This window comes from Gracilinanus agilis, chromosome 2 (genome assembly GCF_016433145.1).
Source record: "Gracilinanus agilis isolate LMUSP501 chromosome 2, AgileGrace, whole genome shotgun sequence".
Lineage (NCBI taxonomy): Eukaryota > Metazoa > Chordata > Mammalia > Didelphimorphia > Didelphidae > Gracilinanus > Gracilinanus agilis.
The window spans coordinates 31753391-31778452 of NC_058131.1; the positions used below are offsets into that span (position 1 = coordinate 31753391).

General features: G+C 41.2%; 1 protein-coding gene across 1 annotated transcript in view; it reads left to right on the top strand.

Annotated features, from left to right (window-relative positions):
• Positions 1 to 2733: 2733 nt before the first annotated feature.
• DNAH6 (dynein axonemal heavy chain 6) overlaps positions 2734 to 25062 on the top strand; it is a 219116-nt gene continuing 196787 nt past the window's right edge. The window contains exons 1-8 of the mRNA XM_044659302.1: positions 2734 to 2916; positions 4567 to 4821; positions 11319 to 11489; positions 11716 to 11984; positions 18253 to 18520; positions 21691 to 21825; positions 21909 to 22032; positions 24510 to 24627. Of these exons, the coding sequence (XP_044515237.1) occupies positions 2734 to 2916; positions 4567 to 4821; positions 11319 to 11489; positions 11716 to 11984; positions 18253 to 18520; positions 21691 to 21825; positions 21909 to 22032; positions 24510 to 24627 (1523 nt within the window). The remainder of the gene's footprint in view (positions 2917 to 4566; positions 4822 to 11318; positions 11490 to 11715; positions 11985 to 18252; positions 18521 to 21690; positions 21826 to 21908; positions 22033 to 24509; positions 24628 to 25062) is intronic.

The following is a 25062-nucleotide window of genomic DNA, read 5'->3' on the forward strand; positions in this document are numbered from 1 at the left end:
CTCTCTCTCTCTCTCTCTCTCTCTCTCTCTCTCTCTCTCTCTCTCTTCTCTCTCTCGACAGCTAGGAAGTGCCTGAAGCCAAAACCTCCCATTTCCAGCCTGGCTCTCTATCCACCGAATCACCCAACTACCCCTGAAGTACTCTCTCTTGAAGAGAATGTATTTTATCCTAGAACCAAGAGGGAGCCATTGGAATTTCTTAAGCAGGGGAGTGAAGCAGTCCAACCTGATAATAAAGCTTTGGCAATTGGGTGGAGAACAGATTACAGGAAGGAAAGAGGAAACAGGGAGACCAATGAAAAGATTATTGTCTCCCCAGGGCTGCAGGACCATTGCTGCTTCTGGTGACATTAGTGGGGGGTATTCTTGCTGGTCCTGTTCCCTGATGGGTGTGATCTTTTCATCGCTGTTCCCAGTTGAGTCTCCTGTAATTCTGCTGCTCACCCACTTTCATAATCAAGTGTAACCAGCAATGGACTTCCTCAGTTTTGAGTCAGAAGGGCCATGGCATGGAAAAAGTATTCTTTTGGGGCTCCAAAAGCAGAACTACATGCAATCTTAGAGACTGATCAATAGACTTGAGAGAAGGGAAAAACTTCCTAAAAATTAGAAGAGTCCCAAAGTGGAGTGGGCTGCCTCATTGGTCCTTATTGAAGATCTGCAAGCAAACAATGAATGACTGATCAATTGTCTGGGAACATAAGGGCAGATTTTAGAGGCTGGACTCAGCAGCTTCTGAGGTCACTCAGCTCTGAATACTGCTATTTCCATGTCTTGAACCACTAGATGGTGCTTTGAAGCAATATAATAACATTTAAAGAATTCCATGGAGGGACAAAACCTTAGTAGCTGAATGTAGTAGCTGAATGAACTTTCTAACTCTGCAGCCTTTCCTGTGAAATAGAGTAATGGAATGAACAAGTCTTTATGATGTGCCAAGCGACTATGGATACAGACAGAAGAAGACAACGATTCTTGCTCCTTGGGAACTGTGTGCTTAGTACAGTGCCTGACAGATAGAAGACACTTAATAAACGTTTATTGATTGATTAGGAAGCTATATGGGACACATAGAGGAGAGTGTAGCCTCAGGGAGATGGAAAGACCCAGAAGTCTTAAGGGTAAAGCTGTATTTCAGAAGATGGCCCCATAGCAAATCCATTTAGCTCTCTTCTGGGGAGAAGATACTAGGATACTTCATCAGTTTTCTGTATTTGTTTGCAGGCTTTTTTTTAAACCCTTAACTTCTGTGTGTTGGCTCCTTGGTGGAAGAGTGGTAAGGGTGGGCAATGGGGGTCAAGTGACTTGCCCAGGGTCACACAGCTGGGAGGTGTCTGAGGCCAGATTTGAACCTAGGACCTCCCGTCTCTAGGCCTGACTCTCAATCCACTGAGCTACCCAGCTGCCCTGTTTGCAGGTTTTTTTAGGCTGTATCTGCTTCATTTTTTAATGGAGAGAAATAAAATTTTGCTTATACCTGATACACATTTGGTAATTTAAGTGCTTATAAAGGAGCTACAGACACTTGATTTCAGGCTTTCTTAACCTGGGGTCCAGGAGCCTGTTAAAAATATATAAACCCTAAATTCCAACATGGACATTAGGGCATAAAGCAATTCAGCTTGGGCTGTAGGTTATCACACTGATGTCCCCCTGGCAAGTTTTAGGAAGGCAGATGGCAGTTGCCATTAGAACTATAGCAATGCGTGTGACCCTGGACAAGTCACTTAACTCCCATTGCCTAGCCCTTAGTAGTAAATAGAAGAGTAGTCTTCTGCCTTAGAACCAATATACATTATTGATTCTAAGCCAGAAGTTAAGGGTTTAAAAAAAAGAGCTGTGGTACTGCAGAATCTCAGATTTGAAAGGAATCATAGGATCACCGATTTAGAGATGGAAAGGACCTTTGAGGCCATTCGCTCATTTTACAGGTGAAAATTTTTGGTCTGGATAAGCATCAGTGTAGGGAACTTTGAGTGAGGAAACACCCTCTAATAATTTTTCTCAAACTCTTACTTTCCATCTTAGAATCAATACTATGTGTGGTTCCTAGGCAAAAGAGTGGAAAGGGTTAGGCAATAAAGGTTAAGTGACTTGCCTAGGGTCACACAGCTTCTGAGGCCAAATTTGAATCCAAGTCCTCCCACCCCTAGGCTTAGCTCTCAATCCACTTAATCAGTAACAGTTCTGTAGCTTACAGTCTTAGCACACACCACTTCCACAGGGCACTAAGACCTTGTCTTGTCTAAGGTGACAAAAGCCAGTTATGGGTCAGATGGAGAATTTGTACCCAAGTCTTCTTGACTCGGAGGCTTAGTTCCCTGGTCTCTTCTACAACAAAAATGCTGCTAGAGAGTTTATTACACACTGTCTCCTTTTCTCCCTCTATGTGTGTGTCTGTCTCTGTTTCTCTGTCTGTCTCCGTCTGTCTCTCTCTGTCACTGTCTCTCTCTGTGTGTCTCTGTCTGTCTGTGTCTCTGTCTCTCTCTCTCTGTCTCTCTCTCTGTGTCTCCCCCCCTCTGTCTCTGTCTATCTGTCTCTGTCTCTGTCTCTCTCTCTCTGTCTCCCCCCTCTCTGTCTCTGTCTCTCTGTCTCTGTCTCTGTCTCTCTCTGTCTCTCTCTCTCTCTCTCTCTCTCTCTCTCAGTGGGAGGCTGGATCTTGTAAGTTAGGGGCGTGGTTTCCAATTCGCTTACCAGAACGACTGGATCGATTCACTGCCGCCCCAAGAGAGCATGGGGGAGCATTGGGGTCCTCCCAACAACTGCCATCTTTCTAACCTGCTGCTGACCCCCTTAACTGGGCCCCCCAAGGCCAGTGACTGGCCCGCCGCCGCCCGGACAGACACAGGAGGCGGGAGTCCAGCTCAGCGCTCCATCCCCTGGACCAGAATGCCTTCGCGTTCTCCCAGCTGGCCCGTCTGATTGACAGAACGCGAGGCAGCGCGGAGGCCGGCACGGCGCCCCTGGTAGCTAGGCAACGGGAAACACTGTGGCCAGCGCGCAGTCAGTTTCTCCTCTCCCGACCTGCCTCCTGAGTCCCTCGCCCAGCCAAGGCACACGTTGTCCGGAGGAGAGAGTGTCCCCGCGCCCGCGGAGGCTGGGTGAGTGGTGCAGGGGCCGGGAAGGGGGAAGCGCACTCAGGCCTGGGGGCAAGAAGGGAGAGGGAGGAGACGGGGTAGATTCTGTGCTGTGTGGCCCGGGCTCAGGCTCTTGCCCTCTCTGCTCCATCAGAGGAAGCCAACAGTCCGTCTCCTGCCTCCATGCTTTCCCCTGGGCCTCGAAAGCCCTCTACAGAGTTGCAAAGTGGAGAGAGTGCTGGGCATAAACCCAAGAAGACCTGGGTTCAAATCCTGCCTCTGATGTTTGCTAATCGACGTTTGCTAATTTGGAGATCCTGGGCAAGTTCCTTCACCCCAATAAGACTCAATTTTCCCATCTGTGACATGAGCAGGGACAGACTAGTCAAGCCACTGAAGCCCCTTCTAGGTCTGTGGTCTCTCTCCTTTAGAATCGTCATTCAAGGCTCACTTCCAGCACCGGCTCTCACCTGAGCCCTTTCCTGAGGTCTCACTGTTACCTGCTACAAACACGGGGCATTGATAGAGATTTCATATAACAACTGGTTGGGAGGTACTAAGATATTCATATCTTCATTTTTCCAGTGGGGAAAACTGAGACCCAAAGGCTAGTTTTACTAGGTTTGTCCACAATGATACTGCTAGTAAGGGTCAGGAGGTAGCATTCCGTTGGAGATCTTAACTTCAAGTCCCGATTTTATCCACTAGAACATACAGCTGTTGTGTTCTTCAAGCCCCTTGTAACTACATGAGGGTGAGGGTGCGGGTTTGCAGGTGGATGGAGCTTCGGCTTAGAATCCAAAAAGCCCAGAGTTCAAATCCAACCTAGTGTGACCTAGGCCAAATTATTTCACCTTTGTCTGCCTCAGTTTCCTCATCTGTAAAATAAGGATAGTAATAGCACCTGCTTTCCGGGGGTTATTGTGAGGCTAAAATTTAAAAATATCTGTAAAGTGTATGCTAATAACAATAATAACTATTATTATTATTATTATTATTATTATTATTATTATTATTATTCCACTCCCTCCAGGAGGATGTAAGCTCTTCCAGGGCTAAGCACTGCTTGTCCTTTTGTCTTTATGCCTGCATGGTCAGCAGAGGACTTTGCTCCAGTGGCCACTTGATAAATACTTGCTGACTTGACTTGCCTTGAACTGAATCTGTAACGATGAGGTGGTTTATGCTAGAATCAGAAATGTGAAGAACCTAACTGGCCATCCAGTTCAAAGCTCTTCCACTTTTATGTATGAGGAAGCCTGAGACCCCGAGAGGGAAGCACTTCTCCAAAGCCACCCAGCCAAGCGAGTGGCCAAGCCCTTCCAAATCCTGGATTTATTCCCTTCTCCACTCTGAAAGTCTGACATGAGAATCGGGGATTTGTTTCTATTTCTGGGAGTAAGACTGTGTTCTTGACTCTCAAGGGTTTGGGGAAGAGTACAGGGATCTGTCTTAGCTTTGCTCAAACATGTTTTATCTCCTCTCCTAGATCAAGATGGCCCAAAGCAATATCCCCTCCAGGTTTTTTCAGTCCCAAGATCGCTCGGAAGACTCAAATGAGATGCAAGAACCAAAGCCTGGTCCAAATAAAAGCAATGTTAGGGGTCCCGCCCTCCAGAAAAGACTGAACTTTGTGGGCCCCAAAGATCCCTCTATGCAGATGAAAGTCCTGAGCTTTGTACACAATACCAAAGCCCAAGATCGGACTCGAAAGCGACAGCAGCCAATAAAGCTGGAACCGCTGGTAGGTCTCGCTGGGTATCAGCTTCTTCCCTTGTAGAATGAGGAGCTCCTAGTTGTCTCTAGGAATCTCTACCAGCTCAAGACCCTCTGATCGTGGCATTGGATACGGAGAAAGCAATGGACTCAGATTTGGGGTAATGAAGCCATTCTGGACTCCAGGCTCATCAGAGCAGGGAGGGAGAGAATCCCAAGGGAAAACTAAGGCTTCTTTTCTGGTAGGCAAGTGGATAAATGAATGATGAAGGCTCAGGGAGGATTGTCAAGCTCAGACATGGGACAAAGAGGGCAGTAAGACTCTTTGGGGCAATTAGGGCACTGTTTGGTTTGCTCGACATCTTCACGACTCTTAAGTATTAATGAGTACCGGTGAGTCCTGTGGGGCAGCCAGGCAGCACAGTGGATAAGAGTGCCTGTTCAGAATCCTTCCTAAATTCAAATTTGACCTCAGACACTTACTTAGCCATGTGATCCTGGGCAAGTCCCTTAACTCTCTTTGCCTCAGTTTCTCCATCTGTTAAACGAGCCGGAGAAGGAAATGGCAAACCCCTCCAGTATCCAGCCAAGAAAACCCCAAATGGGATCATAAAATGCCAAACGCAACTGCAAAATGACTGAACGATGAGTCTTGTGAGTACTGATCTGATGTTTCATCTGGAGGGAGTTGGGGGACAGGTGACCCAGGCTTCTCAAAGGCTACACTACTGGAGCACAAATGCTGAAAAAGGCTTCCAGCACAATCCTAGCAACAGCCTCTGTTTGCTTTCCAAGGATCAGCCTCAGCTAAGCAGGGAGAGGCTTCTCACCCCAAGGCTGGCCCCACCTTGATGAATTCTTGGGCTCTGGCTAAGCCATGAAACAATAGGCGACCTTAGAGGCTGCTTTCAGCTTCTGGTTTGACCTTTTATGGTTGTTTAGAGTGCTTTCATATGCAATAAGAATGACAAGAGTAAATTATAAAATATCATATATTTTAACTATCGTATAGTATTATAACATGCCATGATATTTTAGTATATTAAAAATATTGATAGACTAGAAAGATGGCTGTTTCATATTATGTCAATGCAAATTAGAAAAATCATTTTCTTATTTAATAAACGGATTGATATGAAATATTAACATAATTATTATAACAAAATACTATATACTATTATATATTATATATACACATATATCAACTATTATGTTGATCTATTAAAGTTTAAAACTCTACTCATTTTTGAGACACTCCATTAATAATTCTAAGGATAATTAGACAAAATAATATATGATATATTAGAATGAGTGTAAAAATAATAAATTTAATAATGATACACATTTATACATTTAAGGTATACAAAGCTCCTTCCTGATAAGCCCACAAGACAAAAATTAGGGACTGGACCTGTTATAAACTAGTCTTTATTAAATAAATACCTTCTGTGTACCAGGCACTGTGTTAAGCGTTAAATGCTAGGAGGAAACTCCCTCTATCAATACAGGTCAGCACTTACAAGCCCTAAACAATTGTTCAGGACACTGAGAAACTGAGCAGATGACTTGCTCAAGGTAATATAACTACGACATATCAGAGGTTGGTCTTCCTGGCTTTGAGACTGGCCTTGTAACCACTACTCTCAATCTATGAGATAGGCAGGATTTTCTATTTCAGTTGGGCAGGTAAGCTGTTGGACCTGGAGATAGGAAGACTTAAGAATTGGCCCTCAAATATTTACCAGCTGTGTGACCCTAGGCAAGTCATTTAACCTCTGCCTGCCTCAGTTTCTTAATATATAAAATTGGACTTGTAATACCATCTACTTCACAGGGTAATTGTGAAGATCAAATGAGGTAACATATTAAGCGCTTTGCAAATTTTAACTAAATAATATATAATTAAATATATTATGTATAATAAATGGTATACATGTTATATAACATCACAAAAATTATATATGTTATAGAAATTATTATTTTTTTTACAGATGAGGGAACTAAGACACAGAGCAAGTCAGTTAATTGCCCAAAGTCACACAGATATTAATTGTCAGCTCTGAGATCTGAAGCCAGGTCTTTTGACTAAGACCACTGTACTTTTTTTTTAACCTTTACCCTCTGTCTCAGTATTAGTTCTAAGGCAGAAAAGTGGTAAAGATTAGGTAATTGGGGTTAAAGGACTTGCCCAAGGTCACATAGACAGATTTGAACTCAGGTTCTCCTGACTCCAGGCTGGCATACCATCCACAGGGCTTCCTTGCTGTCTCAATCAATGCACTTTTCATAGTTCTCTTTTGGCTCCGTGACAGCCTAATAATGTCTCCAAAACATAACGTGCATTAGGAGAAAGCTTAACATACTTCCCAAAACTAACTTATGAGCTTCAGCAGTCTGAGCTGAGTACAGACTAGCAAGGGAAGGGTATCGGCCTCAGCATCCACATACCCATAGCTTAATGGAAGAGCCCGGATGAGACATAGGGAATACTGAACCACCAAACTCTAGGGAATACATTGATGGGTTTCTCCTGGTGACCACAAGTTTCTAGCATAACATATGCAACCCAACATATCAAAAAATAAGCCAATACCCAGAGGTCACAGGGAGCAGAATTTCCTGGCATTGGCAGCATGTACATTTCTCTTTCTTTCTTCCTTTCTTCCTTTCTTCCTTCCTTCCTTTCTTTCTTTCTTTCTCTTCTTTTTCTTCCTTCCTTCCTTCCTTCCTTCCTTCTCTTCCTTCCTTCCTTCCTTCCTTCCTTCCTTCCTTTCTTTCTTTCTTTCTTTCTTTCTTTCTTTCTTTCTTTCTTTCTTTCTTTCTTTCTTTCTTTTTTCTTTCTTTCCTTCTTTCCTTCTTTCCTTTTTTCCTTCTTTTTTCCTTCTTACAACCTTCCTTTCTTTCTCTATATATTTATCAGTCATCTATCTATCTGTCTATCTATTTATCTGCCTGTCTGTGTCTTGATCAATAATACAGCTACATGGTGCTGTGTATAAAGTGCTGGACTCAGAATAGTGAGATTTTGTAGTCCAGTATTTTTCAGTCGTTTGATTCTTTGTGATCCCATTTTAGAGTTTTCTTGCCAAAGATACTGGAATGGTTTTCTATTTCCTCCTTACACTCATTTTACAGAAGAGGCAAACAGGATTGAGTGACTTGCCCTAGTGTCTGAGATTGGTTTTGAACTCATGAAGATGTCTTCCCAATTCCAGTCTCAGTGCTCTATCCACTGTATAGTGGATATAGATCCACCTATAGATCCAGTCTCCAGATTTGAACCTCAGATATGTAATATCTGGACAAGTCACTTAAATGCTGTCTTCCTCAGTTTCCTCAGCTGTAAAGTGGGAATCATAATTATGAGCATCAAATGAGATAATTATAAAAAATGTAGCAAACCACTTGGCACACAATAGGCATTTAATAAATGCAGATTTCTTTCTCTTCCTTCACAGAGAGTTTTGGGGGGAAAGTGATAGATATGAATGCAAGACATTATTCAGGCCATGAATATTAACGTTTTTTTAACCAAAAATTAACTTTTGGTTAATATATATATATATATATATATATCCTCTGAGGTATATCTCTTAAAATATAACCTAGCTTACTCCCCTAAGTAGGGTTATGAAGAATCAGACATGAGTGAAAATGACTGAACAACCATAAACACTAGGAATCAGACACCATGTTAAATATTTTATAGATATTAGTCTCATTTGATCCCCACTACGACTTGAAGTAGGTGCTTTTGTTATCATTTTGTAATCAAAGAAACTGAGGCAGATGTTAATGACTTGCCCAAGGTCACACAGCTATAGCGTGATGCAAAGGAATTGGACCTACTGCCCATGCAGCCAGCAAAACTCCTGACTACAGATTAAACTCCCAGAGCAGATTAAATTCCCAAACTATATTAAAATATAAATGGGAAACATTTAACAACATCAACAAAAAATGACTGGTTGAACTATGTTTCTTATGGTAATCCCTACATACGGATTTTGTAGAGTTCATGGCCGATATTTCTGTCTACCACTTCTACATTATTTTAGTGAAACTTTTATCATATTTAATTTTATTTGCATATAGAATTTTGGACTCATCTGGTAACTGGATGTCTCATCTTAACTCTCCCTCAGAGTGAGTTACCAGGTGTGGTGGGTGAAAGATGAAATAAGTGAATAAACAAAGGTTCCAGCCTCTAAGCATATCACTTTCTTAAGCAATGCATGTCAATTGCATAACAAATTGGGACAAAGCCTCCTCAGCTTTGGCAATGGACCCCAAATACAGATTTTTTTATGCATTAAAAACAATTAAACAATAAGACCAATTAATTAAAACAATTAACCAGGTTACAAAGTTAAGTAATTTGATTTCTAATTGGAAGAAAGATTAGAGGCTTTCCAATTGGGAGAGAGAGTAAACAGGTGTAATTCCCTGAAATGAGAAAAAGAGATTCCCCCTCCCCAAGTATCCATAGTTAGTCAAAGAAACATAAAAACAGTGACTGACCAGTACGGGGCCAGTTTTCAGATAAGACATATGGACTGCCTTTGAGATATCAATTTTGAGAAAACTCTTTGCATTAATCTGACTGGATTTCTGGTCAGTATAACACAGGTCCTTGGTTGGGAACATTCTTTAAGCAACAGGTAAAGGTAGTCTAGCTTCCCAGTCTCACAGGGCGAGGTTTGAACAATACAGTCTAATTTTCTCACAATTCCAATGATTGAAAAAAGTTTTCTTACATGACAGAAAAATTGGACTAGACCCATAACTGAATAGAAAGAAAACTGAGCTAGATACAGAATTGAGGCACAAAATAAAGTCATTGCAGCGCACTCAGTTCCCAAAACTCCCTCACAGGTATAGATTTAGCTTTTTAAAACTCCTCAGGTATTCTAGTTGTGGTAGTGTATGCCTTTAATCCCTGATAATAGAGGAGGCTGAGGCTGAGGGTTCTCTTGAGCTCAGGAGTTTGAACTTCAGTGAGCTGTCGCTGGTTATTCACACTAAAACTGGCACCAATATGGTGAACTCTAAGAACAAGGAATAACCAAACTACCTAAGAAAGGGCAAACCAGTTTAGATCAGTAATGGAATAGGTCAACAATACCATGCATACTAGCAGTGAGAGCATGCCTTGTGAGTGGAAATTCTAGAATGAGTGAAAGAGGGAGACAAAACAGGGAGGGAAGGAAGGAAGGAAGGAAGGAAGGAAGGAAGGAAGGAAGGAAGGAGGAGGTAAGAAGAAATGGAGGGAAGGAGGGAAGAAGAAAGGGAGAGAGGAAGGGAGGGAGGAAAGGAGGAAGGAAGGGAGGGAGGAAGAGAGGAAGGGAAGTTAAAGGAAAGAAAGAAAGGAAGGAAAGAAGGTGGAAGGAAGGGAAGAAAGAAAGAAAAAAGGAAGGAGGAAAGGAAGGAAGGGATGGAGGGAGAGAAAACCTTCATGTGCTTCTCTTGGCCAAGTCTTACTCTTTACTCTTCAAATTCCCCCTCCCCCTTCACTACAAAAGCATAGTATTTTGCAGTTAATAAATCAATCAATAAACATTTGTTAGGTAGCTACTAGGTGTCAAGCACTGTGTTAAATGTGTTAAAGACAAAAGGCAATCCCTGCCCTCGAGGAGCTTACAGTCTAGTGAAGAAGACACCATATAAGCCAAGAGAGTTTCTTTCTTTTTTTTTTTTTTAAACCTTTACCTTCTAGTTTGGAATCAGTACTGCATATTAGTTCCTAGGTAGAAGAGTAATAAAGACTAGGCAATTAGGGTTAAGTGACTTACCCAGGATCACAGAGTTCAGCTAGGCAATGCCTGAGGTCAGATTTAAATCCAAAACAGGGCTTAGTTTCTTCATCTGTAAAATGAAATGAGGAAGTCCCTTCCAACTCCAAATCTTATGCACTTAAAAAGAATTGGAAAAAAGTAGAAATGGGAGTAGTTGGTAGGGAAATGAGTGCATGCCAACTCTTCTACCCTGGTTTATCCCTGCAGCTAGTGATGTTCTATAGCAGAATCATACAATGCAAAGAACCCTTGACACTGAGCCAATAGGCTCTGGATTCAAGTCCCGTTTCTTGAACTTACTGGTTTATGACTAGGGATAATATACTATCGCTTAAGCTTTCAGAGCTTCTGTATCCTGTAAACACAGAAGGCTATGTCTCTGTAAACAGAGGAAAATAATATTTTCATTGACCTACCTTGGAGCTGTGAAGAGGGCATTTTATAAAAATGCAACCCATAGAAATAGGAACTAAAACTCTGGTGCATTTCTGCTGGTGTAGGTCATCGCAAACCCAAATGAGATCAAGAGTAGGAAGAACAGGGCATGGGTAACAACAGTCTTGGGATGGGATGACTGGAGTAACATGGAGTATCCAGAAAATAGTCCAGGAAAGCCTCTCTGCCAGAGGTCAGGATCCTAAAATCAGACAGGAGTTTTCAGAAAATAGGGCAAGAGAGAATAGACGGATGTAACAGGTAACAAATGTAAAACTTTTTTTTCTCTTCAAAGCCTGTACTAAAAGTCTACCAGGACCATATGCAGCCAGACTACATATATGCACAGAACCGATTAAAATTACTTAGTTCTGGATTGCTCCAACCAAAACCGAAACCTTTGCGGAAAATACCATCCACTGAATCATTTGCTTCTGATGTTTCAGGAGAACCGAAAAAAAAACAGGTACTCTATTAACATTTAATTAATTGTAGCTTCCTTTGGGGAGACAAATAGGGTTTGACTCACCAAAAAATAGAAGTATTTTCTATCAAAGATCATATCCAAAAAAGATCAATGTAAACTTGAGCAAGAAAGGAAACGTATTATTTCCAGATGTTACTGTGGCTTTTTAAAAAATGATGGTCTTGCATTATATTAAAGCTGACATTCTAAATATGCCTTGGTTTAGATACGAATGTTGTCTACAGAAAGAGAAAGATTCTCCCCCACCCCTCCTTCACAAACACGGGCCAGTAGTGGGAGAGCAATGTTTAAACAACAAATTTCAGCAACTTACCCTTCACTCATATTCCAAGACCGAGAAGATGTCATTAAAGCCAACATTAAAGATCCTTTGCAAATTATCAAAATCATATCTGAGAATAAACATCTTGGATTCCTGTATTTGGTTCCTGCCGTACCAACGTCATCCATTGAATATGATCCTTTTAATTTCAGGTGAGTTATTAGACAGGAAAGCAAATCTCAGAGATAACGACCAATTCCCAGTCGGTTGTGATTTTTAAGACTTTGTGATAACTGTCACAAACGAATGCTCATTTTTGTTGATCATCCAATAATTCTACTAACTATTATAGTACTTACTTTTCCCAAGTTATTTTTCTCTTAATTATTATTGTAAAATGACAAATCATTGACTATTGGTTATCAAAATAGCATTTCTTAGAATAATTGGTCATGTCAAATACAGTTAGTTCTATGCTGTGCTTTTTTTTTCTCTTATACCCTAATGGAGGAAACATATAGAGAGCATAAATATAAAAAGAACAATAAAGAGGGGGCAGTTGGGTGGCCCAATGGATTGAGAGCCAGGCCTAGAGCTAGGAGGTCCTGAGTTCTAATATGCCCTCAGATACGAAGACATGTCCAAGATATCTAGGGAGGAAGAGGAAGGTAACCTTGGAGGAGAAGGTGATGGGGGGGGGGGTGAGGAAAGGCTTCTGGCAGATAAGTAGAGCATTTTTTAATTAAAAATATTTATTCCAAAGTTAACAAAACCAAATAAAATAAGCATTTCCATATACAAAGAAAAAGATCTTACATAAATGAAATCACAAATATTTCTCTTATATGTTTAGCTTATTTTTCTTCGTATCTACATAATAAATCCCATCCACAAGTGTCCTAGCCTTCCCCATCCTCCCCACAACATAGAAGGTATCATCCAGGAGACCGACATCTTTCATGCTTTCACCTTTCAGTTCATTCTCTGGAGGCGACATTCCTGATTTATTTATTCTTCCAGTGTTCATTCTGTAGCTGTGTATGATGTTTCCTTGACTCTGTTCATTTCATCGTTCATTATGCTGTCTAGATAGAGCATTTATTAAGTCCTTTCTGGGCAGCCAGATGGTATGGTATGTAATGCTAGATTCTGCATGCACTTACCAACTAGGTGACTTTGGGTAAGTCATTTAACCTCATTTCCCTCATTTTCCTCATCTGTAAAGTGGGGTGAACAATAGCACCTACCTCAGAGGGTTGTTCTAAAGAACAAATAAAATAATAATTTATTGTGATTAATACTCTTCAAACCTTAATGTGATATAAGATATGTGATACTATTCAGTTGTGTCTGACTCTTCATAGCCCCATATGGGGTTTTCTTGGCAAAGATATCGGAGTGGTTTGCCATTTCCTTGTCCAGTGGATTAGACAACCAGAAGTTAAGTGACTTGCCCAGGGTCACATAGCTATTAAGTGTCAAAAGCTGGATTTGAACAGGCCTTCCTAACTCCAAACCTAGCTCTCTATCCATTGAGCCACCTAGCCGCCTCAGAGCGATGTATAAATACTAGCTATGTGCCAGATAACATGCTAAGCAAGGAGGATACAAATACAAGTAATCAGACAGTTTCCTCCTCCTGGTAACTCACATTCTAAAGTCAGCAGGGGGAGCTGTAGGGGTGGGACAAAGACCCCCTGCAGGATGGTTCCGTAAAGGCCAGGAAGGGCATTAGAATGGCTCTGGGCAAGATGAGGCCAAAGTGGCTCCAGGGATAGGGGTCTGGTTTTCCAATTAGGGAAATGATGGAGATATTGGCTCAAAGGGAGACGGCATGGGGTGGAGATGGCCACAGGGTGATAACTGACCAATAGATATTCCTGTCTGCCAAAGATGGAATAATTTAACTTAATAACTGACCCAAACTGCCTTTTATTTAGACCTGACTCTGCCTTGGATGAAGGATAAGGTGCCAGGTTCTCTTCCCAGGGGAAGGAAGCAGATGAGGTGGGAAGTGCTTCTCACCAGATCTTGGATGGAATTATGTTTAGGCTTCTATCCATATAGTGCTTGAAGGCTTATAAAACATTTTCCTTATAGAAATCTGAGCTAGGTAACACCAGCATTAAGATCTGCATTTTAAAGACCAGAGAGTTTAAGTTCAGGAAATCTTAGTGACTTGCCCTCCATTGGGGCAGCTAAGGGACAAGGTGGATGGAGCCCTAACCTGGATTCAGGAAGACGAGTTCAAATTCTGCCTCAGATACTTATTAGCTGTGTGACCCTGGACAAGTCACTTAACCCCCATTGCCTACTGCTCTTCTGCCTTGGAACTAATACACAGTATTGATTCTAAGATGGAAGATAGGGGTTTAAGACAAATAAATAAATAAAATGCTGAGGAGCAAGCAAGGAAACTTGGTCTGTCAGCCAGCATAAGGATTTGCCATCAGAGCAATCAAGAGGAATGTAATTCTGTGTAAATCCTCCTGATCTGCCATGATACATGAAGAGAGACCAGGTAGCTAGAATGCCTCTTGGAAGAAAGAATGTAGAGCGCCCCCTGCTATAGTGGAGTCAAATCAGGGAATGAAGGGTGCCATCATATTCACTATGACCAAGATGAAGTCATAGTTTTGGGAATGGGAGTGCCATTGAAATCTATCATCATTAGACATGTACAAAAATATTTATAGCCACGCTCTTTGTGGTGGCAAAAAATTGGAAAATGAGGGGATGTCCTTCGATTGGGGAATGGCTGAACAAATTGTGGTATACGCTGGTTATGGAATACTATTGTGCTCAAAGGAATAAAGAACTGGAGGAATTCCATGTGAACTGGAAAGACCTCCAGGAACTGATGCGGTGAAAGGAGCAAAACCAGGAGAACATTGTACACAGAGACGGATACACTGTGGTACAATCTAACATAACGGACTTCTCTACTAGCAGCAATGCGAGGATCCAGAGCAAGGCTGAGGGACTTGTGAGAAAGAAAACTAGCCACATCCAGAGGAAGAACTGTGGGAGGAGAAACACAGAAGAAAAACAACTGCTTGAACACATGGGCTGATGGGGATATGATTGGGGATGAAGACACTAAACGGTAACTCTAGTCCAAATATCAATAATATGGAATTAGGTATTAATCAGTGATACATGTAAAACCCAGTGGAATTGGGTGTTGGCCAAGGGTGGTTAGAGGGGTTGAGGGAGAGGGAAAGAACATGAAACATGTAACTATGGGAAAATATTCAAAATAAAAGTAAAAATATGATTAAAAAACAAAAAAGAAATCTATCATCATTGCCAGCCAAGGCTGATAAAGATTATATGAGTCTTGGGTGTTTTTTTCCCAGAATCCTTTGCTCAGAGAATAGATCTTATAGAAGAAAAAGAACTTTTAAGGTAAAAGGAAAGAGGGCCCTAAGAACATACACTCATGTAGGGTTCCTGTGAGAAGACGCTGGATTCCATTATCCTTAGAGGCCTAGAGAGATCTCCCTTGTTGTTGGGGGATCTTGTAGCTTATTCTCCACATTATTATTATTAATGCATTAATATATCTTCTTAATAATTATTGATAATAATTTAAATGAAATAATATTAAATTGATTAAATTAATAATAACAAATAATAATGTATTAATATATCTTCTTATCCACATGCTGTGGACACCCCCAGTCAAATGTAGGCTTTTCTAAAGTAGAGACCCATTTACCCTACATACATGAGGCAGAACCAAGAGCAGACCCAATAATTCCGAAAGAATAAGAATTGAATTGTTCCCTTGACCTTTGGGGAGTCTTCCGCTTAACCACCTGTATGACAGCAGTGTTTGGGGGAGATGGACTCCTCCAAATAAAAGGCACGTCTTTTCTAACTTGGCTTTTTGTGCTTCCTTTTGCCATCCAGTGATGTTGATAGCCACTCACCCAATACCAGAAAGGTAGCCAAGTGGCTAGGGCCTGGGATTTACCAGGTCTCCCTAGTGATCTGCACATGCCCAAGTGGGCAAAAGTGGCTGAGTAACTGCTTTAGGGTTTCTATAGGGATTCCCAAGGGATGGACTCCCTTCTCTCTTGTCTAGCACCATTTTGTGAACAATGAGGGTATGAATTTATGGGTAGACCTTATAGAGAAAGGATGATGCAATGGAAAGACCACTGAACTGGGCTCAAACCTGAGTTAAAATCCCAGCTCTGTCATCTCCTGTCTGTGTGACTTTGGACAAGTCACTGAATGTCTCTGAGTCTCAGTTTCCTCATCTGTAAAGGGAGAGGGTTGGGTTAGGTGACCTCTAATTTACCCTCCAGCTCTAACTATATGATTCTGTGAACTGAGCTCTAGGCACTCCCTAGAAAAGACTGACTCCTTTTTGGACTGGCTATATTTCAGAGTAGAGGTCGAGGCAGGTTTGGATATGACACTGCATTTACTCAGCATAGAATAAATAGGCAAAGAAACTACATAATAACTGGAGAACCAAGTGAAATAAAATGACAAAAATCTACCAGATGCCTGGGAGCGAGCTACTCTCCCATACCCTAGAGGACATAGGATCAATGTAGGTCCAGGTATTAAAGAAAATGTACAGTTTGGTTTTGTTTAATTCTCCACTTCTGGTAGCCTTGGAGTGGACAAAGGAATGCCCATTTGATATGACCCTCTAGACCAGTGATTCCCAAAGTGGGTGCCACCGCCCCCTGGTGGGTGCTGCAGTGATCCAGGGAAGCGATGATGGCCACAGGTGCATTTATCTTTCCTATTAATTGCTATTAAAATTTTTAAAAATTAATTTCCAGGAGCCTAAGTAATATTTTTTCTGGAAAGGGGGCGGCAGGCCAAAAAAGTTTGGGAACCACTGATCTAGGCAAAAGGACAGAAATTCCAGAGGAACTCTGATTCTGAGTTTTAACACAAAGGGGACTCAACATTCAAGTGGACTCAGGAGAAAACTGAAGCTTCCAAGCCGGAGAATGTTCCCTGTTCTGGATATATTTGTCTCGCCAGAGACCCATGGCCGCGACCGTCCATAGCTAACCCATCGCAGAGCCAGGGTTGGTGCATTCAGCCATCAGTGCCAGGAAGCAGCCACACTACCATCTCAGTGCCTGGCATCCTTTCTGTTCCCACTTGAACTTCCACACAACTTTCTCCTCCCACAAGTGGACCTTTCAGCTCACTTCCTATTGCCTCCCCACAGGATTAATGCATTCTCTAAGAAAGGAACTGCCCTCGTTGGTTAATTTTCTTTCGCTGCTGCTTCTTACATACCCCGGGAAGTTTTGAGCTGTGTTTCCTTTTTCTGATCATTTAGTTTCCCAGTGGCTGACTTCCCTACCAACCAACCAAGCAATCAAGCAAGCAAGCAAGCAAGCAAGCAGCACATATTAAGTATCTACTCTATGCCAGGCTCTGTGGATAAAAAGGCAAAAGATGAAATCCCTTGTCCAAAAAACCCACAAATTACAAATGAGATCATATGCGTTAAATGTTTTGGAAACCTTCTGATACTTGGAAAGTTATGTGGCATAGTGAGGAGCTTGGAGTCAGGAAAACTGAAGTTTGATCTTGGACAAGTCACTTTATCCTTTCCCAGACTCAGTTTCCTCATCTGCCAGATGGGGATATTAATAAAGAATGCTTACTTGACAGGATTGCTGCAAAGACTGAACATGATCAGATATAATGATCTTTGATATAGCTTTTATAGGCCACAGGGGTCCAAATGCAACAACTAGATATGCAACAACAAGCAGTTGTTTTATTTTGCTTTAGAAATTTGGGGATTCGAAGGCAGCTAGGTAACTCAGTAGAGTGAGAGCCAGGCCTAGAGATGGGAGGTCTTGGGTTCAAATGTGGCCTCAGACATTTCCCAGCTGTGTGACCCTGGGCAAGTCACTTCACCCCCATTACTTAGCTCTTACTACTCTTCTGCCTTGGAACCAATGCACAGTATTGATTCTAAGGCAGAAGGAAAAGGTTTTTTAAAAAAAGGGAAGAGAAAAAAAAACTCAACAGACTGAAAAGTGGGGCCATCCTTTTAGCCTAGGAAAGAGACCTTAAGTATTTGTCACTACACTCTGGTAGACTCCTGAGTTATCTGGCATCAAGTACTCACTAGTTGTGTGACCCTGGTCAAGTCACTTAAACTTATTTGCCTCACTTCCTCATCTGTAAGATGAGCTGGACAGGGAAATAGCGAACCATTCCAGTGTCTCTGCTAGAGAAGAAAATGGCAAACCACCTAAGGATCTTTGCTAAGAAAATCCCAAATTGAGTCACAAAGGGTAAAGACCACAAAAAAACCCACATCGTAACATGTTGGGAGTTCCTGAATCTCTCCCTGGCTTCAAGGCTTTCCCACTATCCAATATGCTGCACTGTTCTCTATTGACAAGTGAATATTATAATTGATGAAATGCCATCTGAATTTGTCTTACGTTGTTCATTTGCCACCGTTTCCTTTCTTCCTAGAGTCGTGAGTTATGAACGTGTCAATAAAAACGATTACTATACGATTAGCAAAAGAGCAGTAACTCACACTTGTGATGGGGAAGTTGAATTTATTGAACTTCCTCGATGGGAACAAGAATATCTGTATCACAGAGAACTCAGAAAGGTTCCCATATTTTCACGTTTTCGCAAATGGAAAGCATTTACCGTGTGGAGAAAGAACGTCCGCTCCAAGAAAATTAACGAATGCCGAAAATCTCTACTAGATAATCTGTTCATTGTTAATGATGTACGTATTTATTAATTCCATCATTTCTCAAGAATTTCCCATCTGCTAAAAATGTAAGGGAATGATAATGGTTACTGGTCCTCAGGGAAGGTGATTTCATCCATTATACATGTATTGTTTAGAATGTAAACACCTGCCAACTCCAATGACTCCCTATCATCTCCAGGACCAAATGTAAAATCCTCTGTATGGAATTCAGAATCCTTCATGAGCTTCCCCTCTCACCTTTCCAGGTTTCTTCCACCTTGAACACCACCCTTCCATCCACATACCCTTTGATCCATTAACACTGGCATCCTTGTTCTCTCTTGAACAATGCAGTTCAACTCCTCACTCCAGGCATTTTCTCTGACTGTGCCCCATACTTGGAATGTTCTCTCCTCCGCTCTACCTCCTGGCTTCCTTAGCTGGTCCCAACTAGAATCCCATCTTCCATAGCAGTGGTACCCAACACCAACCACAATCCCACCTTCCATGGCATGGTACCCAACACCAGCCACAATCCCATCTTCCATGGCATGGTACCCAACACCAGCCACAATCCCATCTTCCATAGCAGTGGTACCAAATTCAAATAGAAAAAGGAACTCTGAACTGTACATAAAGATCCCTGCTGGGACATATTAACTTAGAAAACCATTCACATTTTCTATGATCTGTTGGATTTTATTTATTTTATTAAATATTTCCCAATTCCATTTTAATATGGTTTAGCCCACTCAGGAGTGTTGCTGACCATAGGTGCAGCCTGCAGGCTCTGTTCTACAAGAATCCTTCCCAAATCTTAATTCTAGTACCTTCCTCGAGGGATTATTTCTTATCTGTCCAGTATATAGACTGTTTGGGCATAGTTATTTGCATTTTATATTCTCTATTAGATTGTGAGCCTCTCAAAGTAAAGGTCTGTCTTTTGCCTTTCATTGTATCTCCAGAATTTAGCAGAGTACCTGGCTTATAATAGATGCTTAATAAATGTTTACTGACTGACTGTCTTTCATTCATTGTATTTATATAGCCAGGACCTTGCACAATGTCTGGCACATTGTAGATGCATAAGATATGAACAGTGATTCATCAGTTTACCCATTAAGGAAATTCATTATTTTTCTGATGTGTTATATACAATTTTTCATTTAGAAAAGTGGGACTCCTAATATAGTATTTAAAAAAAACCTTACTCTCCATTGTAGTATCAATGCTAAGAAGAGTAGCAAAGGCCAGGCAATCAGAGTTAAGTGACTTACTCAGGGTCACACAGTTAGAAAGTATCTGAGGCCACATTTGAACCCAGGACCTGACTCCTGACTCCAGCTCTATCTACTGTGCTTCCTAGATGTCCTTCCTCATATAATTTTCACGATTTAACCAAAGCAGTACAGAGTACAGGGATAAATAGAAGGGAACCCTTGTGACTTAAAGCAGAGATCAATAACCTTTGAATTATGAACTATTGTCTCCTTTCGTCGGAGGCCAGGAGTTGCTATCAACCTTTATAAGCAATGTTACCATTAAAATAGCAATAATTCATGCTCTATTTGGCTTTAAGTTTTGCAAAGTATTTTTCTTACAATAGCCTAGTAGACAGGTACATTATATAAGTTTTGTATAGATACAGATAAAGGTATATATATATATACATATATATATATATATACACACACAGATACAGGTATATGTTTAGTTAGATATAGATACAAATATAGGTACAGATATAGGTGTAGATATAGATACAGATATAGGTATAGGTATAGCTATAGAGTGGTTAAGCAACCTGCCTACACAGTATTTGAACCCAGCTCTTCTAATTCCTAACCATTTCACCGTGGAATTGCTCCTCTATGCCAATATTTGTTCCAAGTCCCAGGTGAAAGGCTGCATGGTGTAATGGCTAGAGAGGAAGACCTGGGCTTCCTTAAGCCTGCCTCTGCCCCAAACCTTGTAGAGCTCACTTGGCCCCTTAAGGCTCTTAGCAAATCTCTAAGAATAGGAGAGGCAGAAAGGTGCCCATCGGAATTGAGAGAGGGAATAGCCTTCCTCAGTGAAGTGACAAGTCCAGCCCTCGTCCTGCCAGTCAATAAACATTTATTGAGAGCCCAACCTATTGGAAGACAACAAACAAATCTATTCCCATAAACTCTCTGGGATAAATAGGAAATAATTAGAAGGAAGGCACTAGAATTGGAAGGGAGTAGAAAAGGCTTCCTGTAAAAGATTGAATTTCCATTGAGCCTGAAGGGAAGGGAGGGAAGCCAGTGGGCAGAGGTGAGGAGAAGGTGTTCTGGACATAGGGGACAGCCAGAGCTGAGGGATGGAGCAGCCAGAAGGCCAGTGTCTCCAAATTAAAGAATCTCTGTGGGGAAGTAAAGGTGTGAGAAGAGGGGCGATAGGTTGTGACGGGCTTGGAATGCCCAACGGAGCCCTTTGTGTTTGATGCTGGAGATGATGGCGCCCCTGGAGATTTTGTGCTCAGACGTTGGCTTTAGGACAATTACTTTGGGGGCTGAATGCTAGGATAGATTAGACTGGAAAGAATGGCAGTTCCTATCATGAGAAATTTTATTAGTATCATATCTTTTCTTTAAAAACTTCTAGAATAAAAAACCAAGCTGGGCATATTTGGTGCGTGCCCGTAATGCCAATATTCGGTATGTGGACACTGAGGAGTCGCTTCCTCTCTGGAATTCTGAGCTATAGTTGAGCTAAGCCAGTAGTGTTTCTGTACCAATACAGTAACCCCCCAGGACTAAGGGGTCCCTGTGCTTCAGAGGGAGGGGTACACTGTCCCGGGTCCGGAAGGGAGCAGGTCAAAGCTTCCAGGACAATCGGCAATCTATTGACCAAGCCTGCGAATGGTGGCCGCGCTTCTTCCAGTTTGGGTGAGATAGACCCAATTTCCCCCCTAAATTAATTCAATTTAGTTAAAAATATGACTCGTCATCCTGAAAATGTGCCATGAGAACGAGCACGAGTTATGTTGCTTCTTGTAATACTTGATGCTTCCCCCTCTCTCTGGCCCTGAGCGTTTGGTCGATTCCTGCCCCAAACTCTTGTCTCAAATGATGCCGAAAGTTCTTGGTACGTATTTGTATTATTAACAGCAACAAGTTTTATGGGAGACAAATATTGGCAAAATCTCTTTGGTCTGATACGTCGATTTTCTTTCTGTTCAGAATCTGCGACCTGCTGTTCTCAGGGTGAAAAATATGTGTTACGAGCTCAGTTTTATGGTACTTTGCTGCATCGAAAAAGGACGTATCAGTACCTTGTTAGAGTTTCGGGCTGCTCAGCTCCAGCAATTAGGGGAGGTGAGTTGTTTCGGCTCACAGATGCCAGCGTTTTTATTGTTATGGTTCTTGTATTGCTAATGTCTGATTTTATTTTCAATAAGGCAACAGAACGCCTCACAGGCTTCAGAAATGTGGTGAAAGACATAGTCAGGAACGCTTGCCGAATCGCTTTGCAGGCCTCTGGATTCACTCCTGACGACTGCTTATTCGACGCGGCCCTGAAAGGTACAAAGTTGGAAGAAGCCTCACACAGTAGAGTTTCAGCGTATTAAAAGTATTCATTGAGTTTGGGTTCCATGCAGGCATTTTATCTGTTATTTCTTGAAATGTAAACAATTATGAAATTAGCCAATGATTAATTTATTAAATTAAATAGCAAACTAATTTAATTAATGTAATTAACATAAAATAATTTTTTTAAACTAGCATTTTTTCAGTTCTCCCAAATGCTTATGTGATGTAGTAACCATTTTTTAGTCTACTGGGGTGAGGAGATGATGATATTTATTCCTTTAGCCTTTGTCTTTTTCCAAGTAAAATAATATACAAAATCGTATTTCTAAGGAGCAGGAATAATTTTCTCCATGCATTTTGGGGGGGGATTCATAATTGCTGATCTCAAGAAAATTGCCCACTTGCCATTCATTTTAGATAATACATGTGCCTAATTCCCAGGGTCTCGTTTTCTGAATGGGTAACTTTGGCTTGTAGAGGTTTCATTTGTAAGAAATGGGGAGTTATCATTTCAGACTTTTACTATATTATACTATCCCGTGAAGGCACTAAAATCATAATTAAGTATTATACTAATGTGTAATGTTGTGCTAATAATGTCATCAATGCAGTTTCAGCATTAATTAGGTAATAAAAGAAGAGAATGATAAGCCTGGGATAGAACTGAAAGAGAATGGATCTGAAAGCCAGGAGACCTTGTTCTAGTCACTTGGGCAAGCCACTTGAAGGCAAATCAAATCAACAGACGTTTACCAAAGACCTATTTTAGAGAATGATTTGGGGAGCAAGTGGCCCTGCGGCAACTAAGGGGTGCAGGGAAAAGAGTACTGGGAATTGAGTTAAGAAAAATGGAATTTAAAGATCACCCCAGACTCTTTCTAGCTGTGTGACCCTGGGCAAGTCACTTAACCTCTGTTTGCCTCAATTTCCTCAATTATAAAATGGGAACAATAAAAAGCACATACCTCACAGAGCTAGTGTGAGACTCAAATGAGATAATACTGGTGTAGCCCTCCACACACTGCCTGGCACATAGTAGGTGCTACATAAATGCTTCTTTCCTTTCTTCTTCTCCTTTATCATGGGCTAGGGCTAGGGCTAGGCATTGGACCAAGCCAAAGGAAAGCAAAAGTAGTCCCTGACCACAAGTGAGACATATAAATAACTAGGGCAGTATAAGATACTACAGAGGAGAAAGGAAATTCCTTTATCTGTAAAATGAGAGGTTAGATTTCTTTCAGTCATTTCAGCCCCATCTAACTCTTCTGGAGACAATTTGGGGGTTTCTTGGCGAGGATACCCGAGTAAGTTTGCCATTTCTTTCTCAGGCTCATTTGACAGTTGAGGAAATTCAGGCAAAAAAAAGTTAAGTGACTTTCTCAGGGTCACACAGTAAGGATTTTAATTTCATTTTTGGGGGTGTCTAAAACTGCATTTGAACTCAGGTCTTCCTGACTCCAGGGCCAGCACTCTGTCCATTACACCCTGAATATGGGATCCATGAATTAATAGAAGACTATATTAAATGGAAATAGGTCTTGATCAATGATACATGTAAAACCCAGTGGAATTGCTCATTGGCTATGGGAGGGGGTAGGAGGAGGGGAGAGAAAGAACATGAATCATGTAACCATGGAAAAATATTTCAAATTAATTAAATAACATTTTTCAAATAAAAAAAAGAATATATTAGATGTTTACTACGTGTAATAAGGTACCAGTACAAAAGGAGAGACAATCCCTGACCCAAAGGAACTTAGATCCTCATGGAAAGGCTGATACATATTGGGGACTGATCACAGGAGAGAGGGGAGTTTCACTTTATTCAGTCTATTGATCTGATCATGACCCAGTTCTCACACACACACACACACACACACACACACACACACACACACACTCCAAGCTCCCTTTTATACTGAATGAGTCTAGGATGGCACCACCCATCATTCCTTAAGCTCATTGTGCTTCCCTACTCAGGAGTTCCTCTGGGAAATCTCAGAAAAACTCATGAATAGAGCTCCTTTCATTCTCCACAGACAGAGGTAAATGAATCCTCAGCTTTAGTGAAAGAGTCAAAGCACACAGGATAGGGGACAACTTTTATTTCACCTCAGTGCTTAGCACAATGCTTGATAAAAGTTTGTTAACTGACCAACCTCACAGAAAATATGGTAAAAGCAGCACATAAGCGATCAAGATAATTCTACTTTCTCCCTTGTTTATCTTGCCTTTTCTCCCCAGACCCTATATAGTCCTCCAGATCAGGGAATGAATTGACCAATGAGAGAGCTTAATAGTGGTATTTTGGGGTTTTTTCCCCTCTCATTGTATTTATTTGGAATTTTCCATTTTCTTCAGTGATAATGAAAAAAATTGGATTTTTTAATCTGAAAGATCCTTTTTGTTTTGCTTTTTTCTCTAATCACTACAAAACCTCCAGCAACATGTTTTATTATTTTCTTTAGTTGAGGCAGCAAAAGAAACCTCTCCAAACGTACCTGAAGGCGAACTTTATGGAGAAAGTGAGAAAATGACTTACACAGAACAGGCCAGCAAAAGGCACCATTGCATACGGCTGACGTGGTTGGTAGCTCTTTTCCCCCATATGTGCAAATGGTACTGTTTAGTTTCTATACTCTTCATAACAAACAAGTCACTCTCTCATCGAGTTTCAGTAATAAAAACTAGGCAGCATCTAGTAATGATTTTAATTCTGTCAGAATTCCATTAGCCTTAAGAGTGAGACAGGATATAAGATAGATAGATAGATAGATAGATAGATAGATAGATAGATAGATAGATAGATAGATAGATAGATAGATAGATAGACAGACAGACAGACAGACAGACAGACAGACAGATAGATAGATAGATAGATAGATAGATAGATAGATAGATAGATAGATAGATAGATAGATAGATGGAGGGAGAGAGAGATGGAGAGAAATGGAGAGCTGGAGAGATAGATAGATAGATAGATAGATAGATAGATAGATAGATAGATAGATAGATAGATAG